This window comes from Aptenodytes patagonicus, chromosome 2 (assembly GCF_965638725.1).
Source record: "Aptenodytes patagonicus chromosome 2, bAptPat1.pri.cur, whole genome shotgun sequence".
NCBI classification, from domain to species: Eukaryota; Metazoa; Chordata; class Aves; order Sphenisciformes; family Spheniscidae; genus Aptenodytes; species Aptenodytes patagonicus.
This window is the reverse complement of record NC_134950.1, coordinates 24,787,537-24,809,164: the sequence shown is the minus strand read 5'-3', so window position 1 is coordinate 24,809,164 and position 21,628 is coordinate 24,787,537. Positions and strand designations below refer to the sequence as shown.

The 21,628-nt window shown below is 38.5% G+C and overlaps 1 protein-coding gene across 4 annotated transcripts in view; it reads right to left on the bottom strand.

The window, feature by feature from the left end:
• The window catches only part of STK3 (serine/threonine kinase 3), a 151,984-nt gene that overhangs the window by 98,671 nt on the left and 31,685 nt on the right, over positions 1 to 21,628 (bottom strand). For all 4 annotated transcript variants that reach the window (XM_076329351.1, XM_076329350.1, XM_076329349.1 and 1 more), the window contains exons 5-6: positions 20,699 to 20,863; positions 20,101 to 20,268 (exon numbers count right to left, since the gene is read on the bottom strand). In XM_076329351.1, the coding sequence (XP_076185466.1) occupies positions 20,101 to 20,268; positions 20,699 to 20,863 (333 nt within the window). The remainder of the gene's footprint in view (positions 1 to 20,100; positions 20,269 to 20,698; positions 20,864 to 21,628) is intronic.

Genomic DNA, 21,628 nt, shown 5'->3' with positions numbered 1-21,628 from the left:
CCAGGGATAAGAAAGGAGTTGAAAGAGAGGAAAATTCATGTGGAAATCAGGGAGAAAGACAACAGTTCTGAGCAGATCTTGTCCGATCTTAACAACACAGACTAAGCATCAAAGTTTAGCCTTAACTTATGGTGGGGGACCAGCCAACCATTTACTCTGGCTCAGAACAGGGCCATCTAACACCCTCAGCTTCCAGAACACCTCCCAAGCCTGCCAAAGGACACAAAATCTTTTTTTGAGAACCACTGTTCTATGTATTAAAAATACGGATTAAAAATAAAAAAGTTAAGCATACACATTTTAATTGCCTATAACAAGTAGTCACCTTCATTGTAGTAGTGAATATGCACTTAAATTGAAGAACCGAAAATGTCAAACATCTCATCAATTTGCCAGAGTTTCCATGAAGAACAGCATCTGAAAACAACACGCCTTACCTTCGTATGCCACCCAGCATTAGATTTCTCTGCCATTTGAACTTAACACCCCATACATATAAATGACTCTCTCAAGGAAGGAAAAGCCATCTTTGATTGACTATCATTGGAATGGTTATTTGAAACCAGTAATCACACAACTCTTTCAAATTCTTATCATATTACCAATATTTTATCGGAAACAGATGTTAGCAGCACAAGTTAGTCAGAATTATTGAACAACTTTTCTTTCAATTTCATAACGAATTAGGCAATGCTTAGTTGATGCATCTGAAAAAAGTTACAGAATCACAAGCCCTAAGGCACAGGACTGGGTGTCACAATTTAAACCATCACCAGCTGAAATGCAAAGGCATTAGAAACATAATATTTTACTCTGTAGAACAAGTTTCTCTTGCAGATGATAATCTTCATTTGTTAATAAATTCTGAAGTCTTAACAGCAACCAAAAGCTACCATAACAATGTCAAAAGCCCAGCAGAATTCTGACAAACTTAGTACTAAAATTCCCTGAACATTTACAAATAAGTACTGAAACACAAATAAATAATTAAATTTTATTTATTTATTTATTAAAGGCCATCTTGGGCATCATGATCATGAAATGATAGAGTTTTCAATTCGTAACGCAAAAGCAAAAAAGAAGCTAGTGAAAGGAATAATGCAGAAGTCACCTCACCTTGTGAGTCTACTACAGCAGTTGAGCCTAGGTAAAAATTCTCCAATTTAAATAGAAAGGAAGATATTTTCAGTGGTTGTCTCTAGCTCCAGATTTGGTGTCTTGGCCCCTAGTAATCCAGTTTACTGCCTTTAAAGTCACTCTGCAAGGCTATTTATAAAAACATAATTATCAAAGGAAACCGAAAAAGGTGGAGACATTTGTCAATCGCTGAAATTCTGGAGTGTGAAATTGCTTATTTTAGTAACATGCACCAAGAGCACTTTTTGATCAAAGTAATGTTATAAAAGGCAAAAAAAAGTTACTGTGTAATTGCCAGGGTTGCCAGTCCCCATCTAGTCACCATGTGTCTTCTGATAACAGTTATGAGTTAACTGCATTAAAAACGTAATTATGACATTCACTGTAGACCTTTTTCTTCCATTAACAGAAAAGGTTAATCTTACGGAAAGTAAGTTCCCTTGAGGTCTGAAAGAAAGCTGAGCCAACCGTGTTTTTATTTTCTGAATATAGGTAAGTAAACAAGGTAACATCCTAACTAGACTATTAAGCAGCAGTGGGAAAAGAACGCACTCAGTGCATGAGACAATACCTGGAGTACACGTATGGCCCTTAATGGCTTATGAAAATGAACTTTATACCCACTGACTTCATCCATAAGAAAAAGATAAAGTACTAAAGGTTCAAGAACAAACTCTACAAAAAGCTAGCCAATGAGTTCAAGTTGCCCCAGGAAGCCAAAATGTGCTATATCAAAAATCTATACCCGTAAGGATTGTCAAAGATATCAAGTCAGAAATATAGAGTCCTAATTATTTTTTTATTTTTTAAATCTGAAGTTAACACCACAGTTCAAACACTATTATTCAGAAACGTAATTTTACCCTTGCTCTGCAGTTATGTTAAAATATTTACAAAGGAAGAGGTGATAAAGAAAAGGAAACAAAAATGAAGGAGGAGACTGTTTTCATTAAAACTTTATTTCCTGCATATGTGTACGTAACCTAATGTTAGTGTTAATAACACCCAAGGGCACCAAATACTGATTTCCTTTTTTTCCAAATATGAGGAAATTGATTTGTATGATACCATTTGCTGAAAGCAAAGCATGCCTAAATACAGGCCAGTCTTCTTTAAATCACCTGTCAACCACAGATGTAAAAAATAATAATCAGAGGAATCACTTAATCAACAAACAAAACACTTTCAAGAGGCAGATGAACCAGAAACAGATATAGTTTTGATGGGAATGGGATGCTTGTAACTGCATCGTGTTTTAAGAACACACTATACAATATATGACAAATCTAATGTGAAAGGGCAACAGCCTGCTTTGACCTCCTCTTGCATAAATCAAAGTCTACAAGCAAACATGCAAAAGCAGGTCTAATGAGAACAGCTGTTGTGAATAGTGAAAAATGTGTTGTTAACTAATTTAAATGTTCTGCATGATTCAGGGTGGGATTAAACTTAGTCTACAAGAATGTAGTTAATCTCCTCCTAGTTTCTTTGATGGGGCAAGGAACACCAGAGGCTTTCAATCAAAATGACTGATGCATCTCGAAAGAGAAATCAGAGCACTTCTGAAAGTTTTTAGGTTTTTCCACCCAACTTTTTGAATACTATAAATACAAACATGTAATTTTTCCATTTGTTTGGAAGTCAGTACTATTGAGAGCTCAGGTACATCAAAAATATTCAATATACAGGGTTGTTTGGTATCTCTGGGAATCTTTAAAAATAATAATCTGTACCTCTAAAACACTTCAAGACAGACGGAGAGAGAGAGAGACTGGCTTCTTGGGAGCAGTTTCTCAACAACTGCTTCCTCCATCTGCAGACCTTTATGTTCATTTACACTAAGGTAAATTTCTTCCTCCAGAAAGCCTTTTTTTTTTCCCAACCAATATCACATCAATGAAAAAATTTTACAACACTGTTCAAAAACCAGCTGTGTCAGCACAGCTGATGTGATACAATTATGCTGATGTAACAGCTTCTTACCACAGAAAAGGGAGATTACTCTTCCTATCACATGCTTCCAACTCCTCCAGTGCTTCTCTCACAGCATTAAATGAACTGAACTCATTATTTTGGTAGAAAATTACACCCCTCAAAAAAAAAAAAGCTTTCTATCAAATCAGAAATTTGGATCAGCTCAGTGACAATACCAGACAAGTTTGTCAGGTAAGACAAGCAGGAGACATCATAAAACACTTGGTGCAAAAATCCTGACACGCCTTAGGCGTGTCCCCTTCCATGGCAGCAAGCTGAGTTGATGAAATTTTACACCTTCATTAAGTTGGGAGAAAAAGGTAGAAAAGGTGTTTAAAGTTTGTGATTATTTTCTCAACAATTGTTACAGCCATTTTGTGAAAGTTTTCAGAAGAACCCTGGATGACAGAGGTTGCAATTGAGGGTGTGACTGTGCCATTCTAGTATAGCTGGAATGGATGGAGTCAAGTCATGGCAATATCGAGCTTCTGCGTTCATTGAGTAAGTTTGTCCAGGACCACTGGCCAGTTGTCCCATACTGCTGTTCCACCACATAGTCATTGCTATTGAGACACAAGCTAGATAAAACACATCTAGCATAGACATGTTTGTCAGTATCACAGTCACGCTTGTGGTGTGTAGCCATATTATGGGCATGTTAATCCAGTCAATTTTTATCAGAGCTCCTTTCAGAGAACACTAAAGCAGCTTTAGGAATCGTAATGCCAGATCAGAAACACTGCAAAAGAATACACTCTCCTCCAGTAAGTTAATTAAAAAAAGAAATTTAATAGGTTAAACTTTGTATCAGCTAACTTTATGCTGAACCAATCTTCATCTACCCTCAACTGGCATAACATCAACAAGCCAGCAGCAGAAATACTGCAGCGTGTGCTTTAGCCACTTAGAGAAATGCACTTCTGTGCCCACACTCAGTCCAGACACTATGAATGAATCCAGTATTAAAGGTTATGAACTACAGCCTGAAAAAGCAGGTATTTTTTACATGGAGAGAGATAAACATGTAAACGAGCTCAGAGGCCAGGTATGTTACTTTGGATACAGACACATATTAGCACAGTGTACTGCTTCTGAGCTGGAGCCAAGTCACACACTGCCCTCTGAGAGCACTGCTATCTGAGCACCCATCAACTTTTCAACACCCATCCAGACAGACATGCCCTTTGGCTTTTAGCCTGTCCTACCATTCACCCAGGGCTATGGCAGTAAAACCTTTCTCTAGCACCATCAGCTTACTGAAGTATTTCCAGTCTAGCAAGAACCTTCTAGCTACTTTGTACTCCACGTATTTTCACACCAAGAAAGTGGCATCGCATCCAGTTGCTCCACAGTCACCATTTATATATGACAATTCACATGAATGCAAAAAGGATCACCTTTCAAGAAACTTTGTACCTATTTCTCTATGCAATTCAATTGATATCACTGTTTAACAACGCCGCATTCATTAAAGCTCCTCTTTTAGTTTGTTTTAAAAGTTAGGAACTTAGACATGCTCATTTTCACCCCCAAAAATCAAATGCTTGCCACTTCTGAATATCAAAAAATACAGTTTGCACAGATTAGTTGTATTATTCAGAGAAACAAACAAAAAGCAAAATGGAGTAAAATTCCTCCCTCATCTGACAACAAATTAAAGTATTTAAAGTGCACGCACAGTTGCTCTGGAGAAACTCCTGGCGAAAAGTAAAAAGAGGACAGTATGAGCAAAGCTCACTTGTGTCTATATGTACCTGCCCAATGTACACATGCCCTCTGTCCCAAGATCAGAGTTCATGATTATTACATTTCTTAAGGAACACCCCGGTTGAAACAGATGACTATTTCAACACATGCATACCAGTTTGCCCCTAAATCTTGTACTTGCTAATGCTACCTGTTTTACATTTACCTATGTAAACATTCGTAGCATGAAAAAAGGAGCAGCAGCAGAGAGAATACTGGGCTGCCATCTCTATAGAATCATAGAACAGTTTGGGTTAGAAGGGACCTTTAAAGGTCATCTAGGCCAACCCCCCTGCAATGAGCAGGGACATCTTCAACTAGATCAGCTTGCTCAGAGCCCCGTCCAGCCTGACCTTGAATGGTTCCAGGGATGGGGCATCCACCACCTCTCTGGGCAACCTGTGCCAGTGCTTCACCACCCTCAGTGTAAAAAATTTCTTCCTTTTATCTAGTCTATATCTACCCCCCTTTAAAGCCATTCCCCCTTGTTCTGTCGCAACAGGCCGTGCTAAAAAGTCTGTCCCCATCTTTCTTACAAGACCCCTTTAAATACTGATAGGCTGCAATAAGGTCTCCCCGAAGCCTTCTCTACACTGAACAACCCCAATTCTCTCAGCCTTTCTTCACAGGAGAGGTGTTCCATCCCCCTGATCATTTTCAGGGCCCTCCTCTGGACCCACTCCAACAGGTCCGTGTCTTTCTTATGCTGAGGGCTCCAGAGCTGGACGCAGTACTCCAGGTGAGGTCTCCCCAGAGCAGAGTAGAGGGGCAGAATCCCCTCCCTCGACCTGCTGGCCACGCTGCTTTTGATGCAGCCCAGGACACAACTGGCCTTCTGGGCTGCGAGCGCACATTGCTGGCTCCTGTCCAGCTTTTCATCCACCAGTACCCCCAAGTCCTTCTCGGCAGGGCTGCTCTCAATCCCTTCATCCCCCAGCCTGTGTTGGTACTGGGGGTTGCCCCGACCCAGGTGCAGGACCTTGCACTTGGCCTTGTTAAACCTCATGAGGTTCACACAGGCCCACTTCTCCAGCTTGTCCAGGTCCCTCTGGATGGCATCCTGTCCCTCTGGCGTGTTGACCGCACCACTCAGCTTGGTGTCATCTGCAAACTTGCTGAGGGTGCACTCGATCCCACTGTCTATGTCACTGATGAAGATATTAAACAGTACCGGTCCCAATATGGACCACCGCAGGATGCCACTCGTCACTATTCTCCATCTGGACATTGAGCCGTTGACCACTACCCTCTGGATGCAACCATCTAACCAATTCCTCACCCTTTACTGGACAGTCCACCCATCAAATCCATACCTCTCCAGTTGAGAGAGAAGGATGTTGTGGGGGCCGTGTCAAAGGCCTTACAGAGGTCCAGAGAGACGACATCTGTAGCCCTTCCCATATCCACTGATGTAGTCACTCCATCATAGAAGGCCACTAAGTTAGTCAGGCAGGACTTGCCCTTGGTGAAGCCATGCTGGCTGTCTCAAATCACCTCCCTGTCCTCCACGTACCTTAGCATAGCTTCCAGGAGGATCTGTTCCATGATCTTCCCAGGCACAGACGTGAGACTGACTGGCCTGTAGTTCCCCGGGTCTTCCTTTTTACCCTTTTTAAAAATGGGGGTTATGTTTCCCCTTTTCCAGTCAGTGGGAGCTTCACCGGACTGCCACGACTTCAGTCAAATACGATGGATAGTGGCTTAGCAACTTCATCCGCCAGTTCCTTCAGGACCCGCAGACGGATCTCATCGGGTCCCATGGACTTGTGCACCTTCAGGTGCCTTAGATGGTCTCAAACCTGATGGTCTCCCACAGTGGGTGGCTCTTCATTCTCCCAGTCCCCGCCTTTGCCTTCTGCAGCTTGGGAGGTGAGGCTCGAGCACTTGCCGGTGAAGACCGAGGCAAAAAGGTCATTGGGTACCTCCGCCCTCTCCGTGTCCCGGGTAACCAGCTCTCCCATTTCATTTCAGAGAGGGCCCACATTTTCCCTTGTCTTCCTTTTATCACCAATGTACCTATAGAAGCTTTTCTTGCTGCCCTTGACGTCCCTGGCCAGATTTAATTCTATCAGGGCTTTAGCTTTCCTAACCTGATCCCCGGCTGCTCAGACAATTTCTCTGAATTCCTCCCAGGCTACCTGTCCTTGCTTCCACCCTCTGTAGGCTTCCTTTTTGCATTTGAGTTTGTCCAGGAGCTCGTTGTTCATCCATGCAGGTCTCCTGGTGTTTTTGCCTGATTTCCTCTTTGTTGGGATGCATCGCTCCTGAGCTTGGAGGAGGTGATCCTTGGATATTACCCAGCTTTCTTGGGCCCCTCTTCCCTCCAGGGCTTTATCCCATGGCACTCTACCAAGCAGATCCCTGAAGAGGCCAAAGTCTGCTCTCCTGAAGTCCAGGGTAGTGAGCTTGCTGTGCCCCCTCCTCGGTGCCCTAAGGATCTTGAACTCCACCATTTCATGGTCACTGCAGCCCAGGCTGCCCTTGAGCTTCACATTCCCCACCAGCCCCTCCTTGTTGGTGAGAACAAGGTCCAGCATAGCACCTCTCCTTGCTGGCTCCTCTACCACTTGGAGAAGGAAGTTGTCATCGACGCATTCCAGGAACCTCTCAGATTGCTTATGCCTTACCATGTTGTCCCTCCAACAGATATCAGGGTGGTTGAAGTCCCCCATGAGGACCAGGGCTTGTGAGCGTGAGGCTGCTCCTATCTGTCTATAGAGGGCCTCATCCACTCGGTCTTCCTGGTCGGGTGGCCTGTAGCAGACCCCCACTATAATGTCACCTGTCCCTGCCCTCCCTTTAATCCTGACCCATAAGCTCTCAGTCAGCTCCTCATCCATCCCCAGGCAGAGCTCCATGCACTCCAGCTGGTCATTGACATAGCGGGCGACACCCCCTTCTCATCTCCCCTGCCTGTCCTTCCTAAAGAGCCTGTATCCCTCCACCCCAACACTCCAACCATAGGAGCCATCCCACCACGTCTCCGTGATGCCAATAAGGTCGTAGCCCTGCAGGTGTGCGCACGTCTCTAACTCCTCTTGTTTATTGCCCGTGCTACATGCGTTTGCATAGAGGCATTTAAGTTGGGCTCCTGATGAAGCTGACTTACTGGCTAGAGTTCCTTTGTGCTGCTCTTCAGGCGCTCTCCTGCTGACCTGTGTTCCTTCTCCAGGCTCTCGGCATCTATTGCTGGCCCTGGCATCAAACTGGTAGGAGTGGGATGGATTGAGGTTCCCCTCTCCCGGCATCTCTAGTTTAAAGCCCTCTTCACCAGCTTGGCAAGCCTACGACCAAAGATGCTCTTCCCCTTCTCTGACAGATGGACCCCATCAGCCCCCAGTAGGTTTCTCAAAGCGAGTCCCATGGTCTAAGTAGCTGAACCCCTGGCTGTGGCACCAGTCCCGTAATCATTTGTTGATTCGCCAGATTCGACTGGCCCTTTCAAACCCCTTCCCTTTGACCAGGAGGACTGATGAAAAAACTACCTGCACTCCTAAGTCCCTTACCGCCGCTCCCAGGGCTCTGTAGTCCTTCTTGATAGTCCTCAGACTGCTCCTGGCTGTCACTGGTGCCCATGTGAAACACCAGCAGCGGATAATAGTCAGTGGACTGTACGAGCCTACAGTCATGGTACCAGGACATTCATTATCTTCCAAAACTATTCTAAATTTCTGGGGGAGAATGGAATAACATACCTGAAACTTCCCAGACTCTCTAGCGTTTCTGTAATTCTCACTATAAATCAGAAGTTCTCTTGTTAGTTCTGATTTGCTCCACCAGAACACCAAGTTTTTTGGTTTGTTTGTTTGTTTTTTCCATCAACAGTATAGCATGGAGTTCAGGAATATACTTTGCAGAGCAGGCTTTTGTTGGTAAAGCAGAGTTTTTCAGGTAGGCAGGTAATGATAAGCAGTATTTCCAAGAACTATGTCCGTTTGGTTTTCTGAAACACAAACTAGAAACTGATAATGCATTAAGATTGGAGGTGTTTGGAATGCCATATGTATAATCTTCATAATCGATGTGAATTTTCAGACATGGTAAAGAGGCACAGAAGAAAGAAATCTGGAGGTAACACTTGTGTTGGCTTTACTTCTTTCCCATGGTAATGCCAATAATGAGAACTTACATCTGGAATAAAAATTTGGATCCATACAGCATTTAAAAACAGACCATGCTACCTAAAACCTACGAACTTTTACTTTACTTTTCTGCAGGTAGACAATACAGCTTTCAAACACAGCTTCTTCTGCCATGGGATATCAAAAGTACTTCCTATATAGTCTCTCAATGCATTTTTAAAATAACGTAACACACACTGACATTAATACAGAAAATTCTGATGCAAAAAAATTACAAATTGCATACCCAAATCATTCGAGTTCGTTCACAAACTACTGACTGTGTGTTAGAGCTTTGTTTAAGTATTTAGTCAGTAAAATAAAAGGCTGAAATGAAACAGCCAGGCTGGTTTCATTCTTCTCTAAAACCAGGGTGGTCTATGGGCAATTTTTGATACCACTGGTGTTGCCGGGGAAACAAAATGAAAACAGGTGCCATCAAATACAAATTAAAGATTTAGTTCTATTTTAAACCACCTTAAAACAAAGTTTCCATAAACTTTTTAACTGATACTACTACAAATTTGACAATACTTTATAACAAGAAAAGGATTATAAGTTGTCTTTAGACCATCAAGTTTTAACTGAAACAAATTTAGACTGATTGGCAAGCCTTCCTTTTAAATAAATTTCTTCCATTAAATATGCATCATCCTCTTTAAAAATGACCTAGTGTACATTTTAAGGCAATATAATACCAAGACAGAAACAGGGTACATACAGTCTTAATAAGCTTTCCCCATTCCAAATTTTACCTTCCTTTAATTCTAAGCAATTTTTTAGATTTTTTACAAAGTAAACCACCAGTATAGACTTAAAGCATTTAAAAATCTTACGGTGAGTAGCAACAGAAGCTTAATATTTTCCTCCTAATCTGATTGCTGTTTTCTCCCACACGATTAAAAATCAAATAAATACCCCCTTTAACTAAAACCCAAGTAAATACACACTTCTGCTTTTAAAAAGTGTAATAATGTGTTAAGAATTTGGCAATGTAGTAGTCAAGTCTCTTCAAAGCACTTCCTCCAAGTCAACTAGCTATACTGACAGAAAACATGCCAAAGTTTAAGAAAAAATGAACATATAATTCACTTCAATAAAGACGCATTGATTCAAGCTTCCAAGAAATTCTTAAAATTATTTACTGAGTTCTTTTTTGGCTTAACAAGACACTAGTCACATACAAAAATCCAAATAGACCTACTTCAATTAAAAGCAATACACAAATTCCCTCCCCTTCAATAAAGCTAGCTGCCAGACCTCTGAATAAAAATTAACCTTGTATATTTTGTGTCAACCCTGGAACCTGAAAGATGATAGAAATAAAAAGAAATAGAAGCATCTGTAGCAAATATATATAGCTCTTCACTTAAAAGTTTTGATATCTGTGGCATATTTTACAATATCCTGCAGGGTATAGTAGAATTTTTAGTAAAAGGAGTTCTCATAAATCTGCGCATAAACACCTTGCTGAATAATTTTCCAAGTCCATAGTGCAAGTTAAAAAGAAATTAAATAAATTCAGCATACAATGATGTGTAAAAATGATGGAAAGGTTTTTTCAAATAAGAATGTCTGTAAAGTTAATTAATAAAAAAGTCTTACAGCATTAAAATTGTGATTCTAGTTTTAATGCATCTTGATGATTTACTACCGATTGCCTATTTCCAATAAAATTTTCTTGAGATCTTCAAGTTGCAAAATAGTTTTGCTTTGCACTTTGATATATGTTTACAGTTTTACTAATATCACAAATGAGCAGATCTATAGTGATTTAAAAATTATGAATGTGCTTTTTGGCGGGGGTTTGTTTGCTTGTTTGTTTTTAACATTTGTCCAGGGAGAAAGCAGCCAGCTCAGCAGCAGAGAATAATGTTAACCTATGCTGCGCTAGGTTTGTTGAATACATTCCTGGCTTTACCCACATTAACAGTTCTATCAAATAATCTTTAACAATGCTTACAGATGTAGGGCTTGATGCAATGCTCACTCAAGTCATCAAGAATCCTTCCATCAATTTCATGGCTTCATTCAGCCTCCATTTACTGTTCCAACATCTTTGAAAAAGAATATTCCCAGGTCAAACATTTCCCTATTAAAGCATCTTGCAAATAAATGTATCTTGGTATGGTCCTTTTTTCAGATTAGCACTTCTAAGAATCTGAATCATACACAAAAGATACACAGCATTACATGAAACTAACCAACATCAAACTTCCTTTATAGTTATTTTAGTTAAAGTTTCAAGTTAACTCACTTGTGTGTAATTATGAAATTACTGTACTGATCCTCTGCTTACTTTGAAAGTGATTAATCAAAGTCAGAGAAAACCAACCATCAACTGAAGTATGTTTCAAATTTCCTATTCAGGGGTAAGTCTAAAAAGATGAACTAATTTAGTTTTAATTAAATCCTCATTTAGAAGCATGAAATAAATGTTTTCCATTTAATTCAAATTAAACTCCAGTTCCAGTCCAAATTTCAAATATTCTCCACTTCTGCTACTTTATTACACATGACAGATTAACATTTCCTTTTTGCGCACATATGCAACCAACAAACCTGATATCATTAAAAAATTTAAAGAACTTATACTTTTAACAGTAATAAACACATTATTTATTCTATCCCAAAAAATTCTAGTGATATGAAGGAGTGAAGATGCATTCTCCAAACCACAGTGAAACATTTATTCTAGATTCTATAACCACAAATACTTTTAACTGCATTTTATTTACATTGCAACAGTTTTACTGTGTGAACTTTCAAGCCATCTCTTCAATGAAGGAAAAAAACAAGTTAGATGCAAGAAAAAAGAAGAGTAGATAAGAAAAGCAATACCTACAGGAAGACAACAATTACATACATCAGATTGTTGACTTTTCAAAAGCTTTAATGTGGACAGGAATAGGGCCTTGTCATCCTCCAATTTAATCATCATACACTCCTCAAGTAATCTAATGTTTTCGCAATATGTGTACCAATGCTAGTGTCATATCATTCTGTGCTGATTAGACAAATATGAATGAATGTGAACCTTTATAAAGCATTGATTTGCTCTCATTAGTGAACTCTTTTAGACTTCACATAGCTTCCCCTCAGTAGCATCTTCTGGATTTCTAAAGCTGAACTCAACCCAACCCTGTTTGCTGTCATCCCCACCTTTTACTTTCTTCTGCTCCCTACATCCTGCTCTATGTCATTTTTCTTTTCTATGAAGAACCAGCATTGCGGCAAAACCTCTTCAAGAAGTTCCTCGGAGTATTAGGGAGAAAATGTTTCTCATCTGTAAGTTTTGCCAGAGGACAAATGATATTCTTCCTATCTTGCTTTCGCAATGGTATTACAAAAACTCTCCCTTCCACGTGAAATGGGCTGATGTTAAGCATACTATCTCTTTGCACAGCAAGCTGTCAAGTCTTGGAAACTGGATGCTGCCATGCTAGCACATCACTCTCCACATGGCTCGACACATGTAGCTGAATCTGGTAAAGTCAAGCAATGAATTATCAATTGCAATTTAAGAAAGTAAGTAAAATATCACAGGCTTTATTTTATATGTTTTGCAACCGGACACCGCTAAACTTGTCTTCAATGTTGGAGGACAACACACATACTATTTCTTTTACTCTTTCCATCTTTTTTGGATAAGCCGTGCTTGGTACATAGGAACCTTCATTAAAATTCTACGCTAGACATGCTGAAAAATGGGAAGAACTTATACTTCTGTATCTCAAGAAACTAGACTATACCCCAGGGGCACTTGCCTGGGTTGACCTCCTCACTCATCAGAATATTCCCTGCTGTCTCCTCTACAGTAAGTCCATAAAAGGGCTGGTCACAAGCAAATAAGCAAATTAAATCCTTTTGAAATTCGCTTCCCCCATGAATCCTGCAGGCATTAAATACTAAAAAAGAAGTTACATTCAAAAGGGTACTAGGTCTGTATCTATGCCCAGCATTCCACAAAGAACAGGAGCCTAAGGAGGAAAGCACCTGAATACTCCCCAGAGCACCCTACATACGTAAGTGAACACCGAGCACATTTTAACTAAAACCATAAATTATAACTTTGAGATCCATATATATCTTGAAATTAAAAAAAAAAATATATATATATCTATAGAGCATGATCTCTGCAGCTCTATGAGCAGTTTGCCCATGAGCCACAAGTACAACTTTGACAAACAATTATTTTTCTGCAGGACCACAGTTTGCACTTCATTTAGTTTCAATCCACTGGTAAAAATAACTCAAACACAGTGAAAACTAATGTCAAACTGACAAAATTATCAAGTACTTAAAAACTCTTTTCACCTAGTAAAAAATGACATTGCTGCAACAGTTAACAGTTGCCTTAATTGTATTCCAGAAAATTTATAAATGTATTTCCTCAAGTTAAGTTACATATAACAACCCATAGAAAACTTGCTTTTACATGCCTAATAAAGAATGCTGACAAAACAAGCAACCAAGTCCAACTCTCATTACAATTACAGCAAGCACTAATTGGCATATTAACTCACAGAAAAAGCAACTGTCCCGGTGATCAGTAGATCTAATATCTAAATATTAAGGTTTTAGCAAAGTCTGTACAAATATCTCATTTAGATATGCACATCAGGTATTTGCTCACAAAAAAAAATGCAATACACACAGATGTGCAAGTTCAAACGTACTCAATTACTTACTTTAATTTGCCCAACATTTATCATCTCTCAATTCCAGAAGCCTCGTTGAAAGGAGTCAAATCATGAACAGTGTGTTAGGAACTGGCCTGCACCTCAGCAATAACTTACCACACCAGAAGCAGTTCAGGTAAAGAGGTCTGTTCACACACTAGAAACACTGATCATTCTTCAATGTTAAAAAAAAATAAATAAGTAAATTTAAAAACCTATGCTTATTTTGGCAAGTGAAATAAGTCTTGAATGAAAAAGCATTTGGCACTTTTTTTTTTTAAATGTACTGCTGAAAGAAGTGTCTTAATCTGTTTTTTTTTATCCATACAAAAATTGCCATACAACAATTATTAATGTTTTGATCAAAGCAAGTGGACAGGCTGCTTACTGATTTGAAGTGGCAGCATATTTAAATGAAAATTTAAAGCTTTCTTTTTTAAGAACCTTTAAATAAAGTAAGTCACTTCCTTAGAGTTCAACCCTGAAAAGAAAGTTGTTGAACAGAAAAAGAAAACTACTGAAGATACAATTCCAAGATCAGCATTGGTATTAGTATAGGTACAACTGGTTTGAACCACATAATACTACTACTCTCCCAAAGGAAAAAATGCTACACATCCTATTACCATATGGAGTTGCATTTCTTGCAGTGATTTATGTGGGAAGCAACTCCTTTGACTTTTTTTTTCTTTTTTTCCCAATCTATATAGAGAATATACTTTATTTTCCATTAGACAAATACTGCCTGGTATTAATTGTGCTCATTTTTTTTTTCTTGAATAAAGTTATAAAACCTATTTGAAATTCTGGCTATAAATAGTACCACAGAGGCAAATATATTATGAAGCAACACCTGCCCTCAGTTTTAATGATAAATACAGACAGCTGAGACTCTAGTTTTGCAATTACTTTAAGTCAACCTCAGCACCAACTTGGCTGATCCAAAAAGCGATGATCCAATTCTCCTACCGGTTCCAGCCACACATTTTTGTCCCCAGCTAGTCCAAGCACCGTGTTAACAGTATCAGTGAAAGCTACTTCTTGTTATTTGGTTAGTTTTCAGATGGATCAATTTTCTGATCCATCTCATCATGCAGCCACCTAAACACTCATTCCAACAGCAATGGGTGATGAAAATGCATGGAAACAGGTAGGAATACCACCCCTTTGCAGCCATCGCCTACATTTAGGTGAGCTTAAAGCAAATGCAAAAACTCCATTTAAAGCCTAAAGATGTCCAAAGGTCTCTAACAGCTCTTTGGGAAGCCTGCAACAAGACACATGCTTCTCCAGTTCCAGTCTACTGCCTTAACCATATCACATCAGTGTCTTAGATCCCCGCTGTAAACATACATTATACAGTATATCATCATTTATTATCTAAGAATTTAGAGTTAATATGGTATTCTGTAAGACAACACACACTAAAATCCTGTCCAGAGAAATCAGATTCATTTAAGACAGACAAGACACAATGGACGATCCAGAGGAAGGGGAAGTCAGGGGGTTTTTTAACTGTATGCATTCCTACCATTCAAAGAACTGGATGTGTTAGGGTCTCACATGCTTTTTTCAAAACTTAAGATTTAACTATTTTAAAATAATCTTAATACTTTAAGTCGCTTAAAAGCACATGGGATATTTAATTGTAAGGGAACTATCATAACATAGAATGCACAACAGAAATATTTAAGAATTATGACCTCCCTGAGGAATCACACTCAATGAGTCCTACCACAGCTCATTGTCATTCTTCCACAAGATTTTGACAAGGTAGTAAAATAATAAACAGTAATGTGCAATCAAAAAATCCGTATTTTAAATCGCTTTAAATATTAGCTCACTATCTAGAAACAGCAGGCAAGATCTCAAGTTACAAATTAACAAAAAGTGTCTCATAGAAAGTTCTTAAAAGAAAAAGGACTTTTAGAAGTTAACTCAAACTCTTTTCTAAAGATAAGCAAAAGCACTAAAATAAGAAAACCATATAATATACTTTCACAAACCTACTCTAAATTAAAAGCAGTAATGCTGAGATAAGATAGGTGAACTGTCAAAGAAAATAATAGAAACTGATGAGACAATTCCATCTGTTGGAGAGAAGAAAGGCAAGAGTGACTGTACAGAAGGACATCTGACATCGCCAGAAGTGCTTTTTCTTCTTCCCTCTCCTCAACTTCTGGCCAAAAGGCATAGACGAAACGATTTTCTCAAAAATTGAAAAACTGGTCTCAATCAGACAGCGATGCTCAACATAACACCTTCCTTGGTTCTTGCAGCTTTACACAGCAGTAATTCTCACTTCAATCTCCAGTTTTAATGCAATATGCTGAGAATAAAAAAACTGGGAAATGGTAGATTGTTGTAAGATACATCAGGAATAAAAGGTTATTACAAACAGATTAGCCCATGGTGGAAATGACACAGGCTAAGCAGGAGGCATGGATAATCTGGGTAAGTGCCATGGAAAAATAAATATCATGATTGGACTTAAAGCAAATGGAAGCAGTTCAAACTGGCTTCCTCCAATTCACTGCAGAACATGTGATGCCCACATGTCCATTTCCAACAAACCTCACCATAACGAAACAAAGGCCAATACTGTGAAGTGCTGAAAAACGCATCTACCACCAGCTTCTTCCATACCACAGCAACGTGAATTATTGCAGCTGCCTGACAAGCATGAAAGAAAAGAGTCGGGGGGGGGTTTTTTTGCTTTTTTGTTTTGTTTTTTTGGAAGACAGCTACCAGCATTTATCTGAAGCACACCATCCTGTCAGTAAGTGTTGACCTTGCAAAGAAGAGCAAATTTTATAAAACGCAGGTTGCAGTTTTACAATTGGTCTACAAGGCCCATTGCAGAAACTCCACTCAGCCCACTTCCTCTGTCCATCTACATGCTCCTTCAACTTCTCTGGCTCAGTTCTAGTGGGTTTCTGTCAGGTTAACTTTTCAGAACATCAGTTCCTTTATCCAACTCCTTGTGAGGCCACAAAAACACTAGTGTTTGCTTAACAGAAAGGTCAGAAACTCCTGGCTAGGGACAGGCTGTCTCTATCAGCAGCAGCCCACACGTAAATTGGCTTAAATTGATCACGAAAACCACAGCCTCGCAGCAATAAGTGATCATGTCATTGTGTGAATATAAGGAAAATTTGTGGTAAAGGTGGTCCTAGAGAAAGGACCTCAAAAATCACCCATTCTTAAGATTTAAAATTAGCCTTATGGCAAAGTGTTGTTAATCTACTTGTTAACAAAGTCAAATATCAGCAGTAGGTGGATTATGATCAAGTAAAAAACTTTGCAGCTTAAAGGATCTTCCGCCAGAAACAACTCTTTTAAATGACAAATTTGAGATCATGGCTTCATTAGCAAACATGGAAGATATTTCAAAAGCATGTTACCAATTTTTACCAAAAAGCAAAATCACAACTACTATAGCAAAACAGTGCCAATATTTATGCTTCCATTATAGATTTAAAAAAAAAAAAAGAGGAATTTAGAAACAAACAAATAATAAAGACAGATATTGCATGAAGAGGAGAGACTGAACAAAGCAGTTAATGGTTTGAATTAAATTCAGACAGTGGTAGGACATAAATACTTTATCAGAACAGGACAGCATACATGCTGCAGTCAACAGGGGACACCGGAGTGCAGCTGTCAAAACATATCACTGCAGCTTCAGAGTAGGAGACTGAGTCTTGCTCTAGAACCACATTGAAGCCCCCTTTAATTAGCTCCACTATAAATTCATAACTGCTCATCCCAGCAGAGCAGTCAAAGGCAGATGCATACACTGTTAGCCACGTTAACCCTGGACTGCTGCACTGACTACTGCAATCAACATGCTTTCAAGCCCCGCTGGATGGGTTAGATTATCTAGGTTTGAGTGATTTTTTGACTTATCAGCAAATTCCTTGCTATTTCTACTGGCTGTATCACCACGTTTTAGGGCAACCTTGAGGACATCTGTATTTTTTCCTCCTTTAAAACTACTTGAAAACACTCCTTCTTTGAGGAAAACTCAAGAGAAAATACAGAATTTTCACTTTTCATCATTAGCAAAAGCACAAAAGGACTCTGACACCAAATACGTGAGGCATTCCCTAATTCTTACGTGAATAAAAGCATTAGGACTTACTGGGCTGGCAAACGGTCTTGACCTTTGAGCCTCAAACTAAGTATGACAACTGCAGGTTCTGTTGAACTCAGATTTGCAGCAGAAACAAGTGAAATAGCATTGATGACACTTACGCAGTCAAGTATACTAAAACAGGAATACTTAAACAGAAAAAAACTGCTGTTTTTTCCCCCACATGAAATTTCATTTTGCACCCCCCCGCTTCTCATTCTTTCCCAGCTGAAACTAGTACAATTCTTTGGAGTAGCTAGAGTGTGGTTAAGCAGAGGAAGCTATGCTTGTTTGCATGGAATCTGCTATTTCCTCTCTGCCAAAACACTTGTTTAAAGAAGTCATGTAATATTTCTATTAAGCTGTAAATGCAGTTGACAAGGAAATGGCCTACTGGCAGTGCATTACCTTTGTGGCAGTGCCAACCAGCCTACAGCAAAATAGTGCACATGGTAATTTCAACATGCATTCCCAAGTAACAAAATTGTGCCTTACATAAATACCACAGAACTCCAGCAACATCTAGAAAAAGCAATGAAAATTTGCCCAAGCTTTCATGCTTGCCTGTATCAATTCTGTGTCATAACTAAAACAAAGTAGGAAAGCATCTACATATGTCCAGAAGTCCTGTGAAGCTATATCATATGACACTGGGAAAACTATTGCAACTTAAATCTGTGTATTTCTTGTTAACCACTGTAACAACTCACTAATAAAGATTAAGAAAAACTGTAGGTATCAAATATACAAAAGAGTACTAACTGCATACAAGGCCTTAAAAACCATAACATAATTTATTAACAAGAACACATGTCCTATGTAATCCAGAATTGTTGTGTTAAATTACTTTGGCCTTTGATAGCATTCATTTGATTACAAGAATTAAACAGATTCACAAGCTTTCAAACTCAGTGAGCTTTGATTTATAAGCAGCTATTGTCACGCGTATAAAAATCCTCTCTGATAATGTAGTCCTCACCTTTCAACAGCTAGTGCAACTACACATAGTCATGTCAAAATGAACTCAGATGTAATTAAGACATTTTCATTAAAAGTACAACCAAAAACCCCAGCATGATCAAATGTATTTAATTTGTAATCAGTAGTTCTTCAAAATATTTCTTAAGTGTTATTTCATCTTAAATTAAGTTCCTATCGAAAACAAGCTTCAGAGATACTTACTTTGTTCTCAGCTTTCATCTGACTATTTTCAGTTTGAACAGTAATTTTAAAATACTTAATTACACAGAAAAAAAAAAATATGGTGCAGGAAAATTACTAAGCTTTGCTTCCAAAATTATGTAATGTTTCTAAATGCAAAACACTCACTAGCTTTAACCAAGATGCACATTGCCATAAAACTTCAGGAAACATCTCTGATCCAAAAAGCACACGCAAACAAAAATCAAGAACCAAACAGCAGTAAATACACTTGAACTCATATAAGCGTCACCCTATAGTAATCATATACGAACAGTACCTTCTCTTTCAACAGTGGTGGCTTCCTTATATATATGAGGCACCAGCAAAAGAAAACTGCATAAAATAATCTAGTATGCATGCTATTTTTGCCACAAATCACAAAGATGAAAAAAATCTGCTTTTAGCAATATAAAGTGCCTTATTAATACCAAATGGGCTTTAGATATAAACAATTCAAGAACAGAGTATTTATTCATATTCAGTGCAATCAGTGTAGCTATTCTATAGGTCATTTCAAAAAAATAAAAGCATGACTAACACTGGCAACAGTTATTCCTAGATAAATATTGTTCCCCGTGGATTTCTCCAAGTAATTCCTTTATAACTGCTACCTCTCATAAAATGTAAATAGAATTAGTCGCTTTATTTTGCAAAAAGTAAACTAATTCATTAACAGACTTTAAGACTCAGTAATAAATAAAAACCGTCAAGGGTTACTAATATTAGCAGTGCTCACATAGGACAATTCTGAATCCTTCTTTAGGTCATCTTTACTTCAAAACTCCTTTTCAAAGGAGGATGACCTCTTGGGTTATGGAAGTTTCCAAGTGCAGGTACAGTATGGAATAGGCTCTATGTGTTGCCTTCAAGTCAATTAAGCACTTATTGATTTAGTTTTCTCTCAAGTGGAGATAAAAGCATTCTGAAACCTTACAGAGACGTGTTAAAACACAGGCAAACTGCAGTAAATAGGAAGCAAGACAGCAAGTAAAAATCCTTAGTCTTAAAATCTTTGTCCATAAACATACAGTTTTATGATTCCAGTATTTGTTGTATTAAAAAACCAAGAAACTAACAAGAAAACACCATCACACACACTTACCCTCATTGGATGAATATCAGCATACGGAGGCTTTCCTTCAGCCATTTCTATTGAAGTGATACCAAGGGACCAGATGTCTGCCACGCAATTATAGCCAATCTCTTGTATTACTTCAGGAGCCATCCAAAATGGAGTTCCTATAACAGTATTACGTTTTGCCATTGTGTCCTGTAATTATATTATTTATGCAATTAAACCAGAGATGCTTATTTTCAGATTCTTTTGATACTAATTCTATATTTAAAAGTTAAATTAGCCACTCAAAGGTCAAACAGTAGTGACTTCCAATTAAGACCAAACAGATTCAGCCCATCAGCCTACAGAGGCCAAACAGGTGACAATGACCATAAACCTCAAACAAAAGTTTAAAGTGGGATCATCAGGTACTTGAAGTACACTGGGTTATAAAAATAAACAACTAAAAACTAAATAGCCTTGCAATACATTAAATACTCATCATGATAAAGAATGTTGGCTCTACCACTAGCACTAGTGACTCCTCAGACACAAAATTCAAGGCAGAAAAAAAAGAGAAAAGTAAAAAAATATGGTTAGGTGCACTAAAGCATTTTTAAGTGATCTTTCCACAGGTACTTACTGTTAACTGGCCAGCCACACCAAAATCAGCTAATTTTGCATGTCCCTCGGTGTTAAGAAGGATGTTTCCAGCCTTTATATCTCTATGTATTTTTCTCATAAAGTGCAAGTATTCAAGTCCTTTAAGAGTAGATTTCAGAATAGTTGCAATTTCATCTTCTGTTAGCTGCAAGAAAACATAAAACCATTTTCAGGTATACATATAGAGTCTATATATTTGAACTATTTAAAACATGATCATTTCATAATGATTATTATAAATAATACAGACAGTGTATTTTAATACATTTTATTTTAGCACAGCTATTTTAACACAGGAATATGCCCAATAGCATTTACAATTCAAAACTCTGATCTACTAACTTGATCCATATAGCTAGATTCTCACACATCTAGAGTCCAATTAGAGCAAGCAAGCTGCAAAACTAGAGAAGGGGCTGACTGATGCAGATCAGATGGCGGAATATGCAATGTTCTCTTGCCTGTCAATCAAAAGTTACTACTCTTTATATGTTGACATCCTTCGTAAACACTGCTGCACAGTTTCTGCAAAATACAACTAATACATTTAATATGTATTATCTTAGTAATTATTGTCACGTTATGCATTACCTTTGTCAAAACAAAGGTAATGGTGGTCACCACTGGACCAGACGACACATACCAGAATACTTCCCTGGAAAAAAGACATAGCCCTTTCTCTACCACAGAAGGCTAGAGCTATTCCTCAAACATCCATGCCCTTAAGTTCTTTACACAGTTTGCCCAACAAACTATCACAGTCCTACATTTGGAAAGAGGTGAAAGGAATGCCATGTTTTCTTTATTTCTCAATTTCCTACATATGAAATGCCTGCTAAGTCTACAATTAGTAGTACCAAACTTTTGTGCACCAATTATTCCTAATTGCACTACTATTAGTTTCTCATTG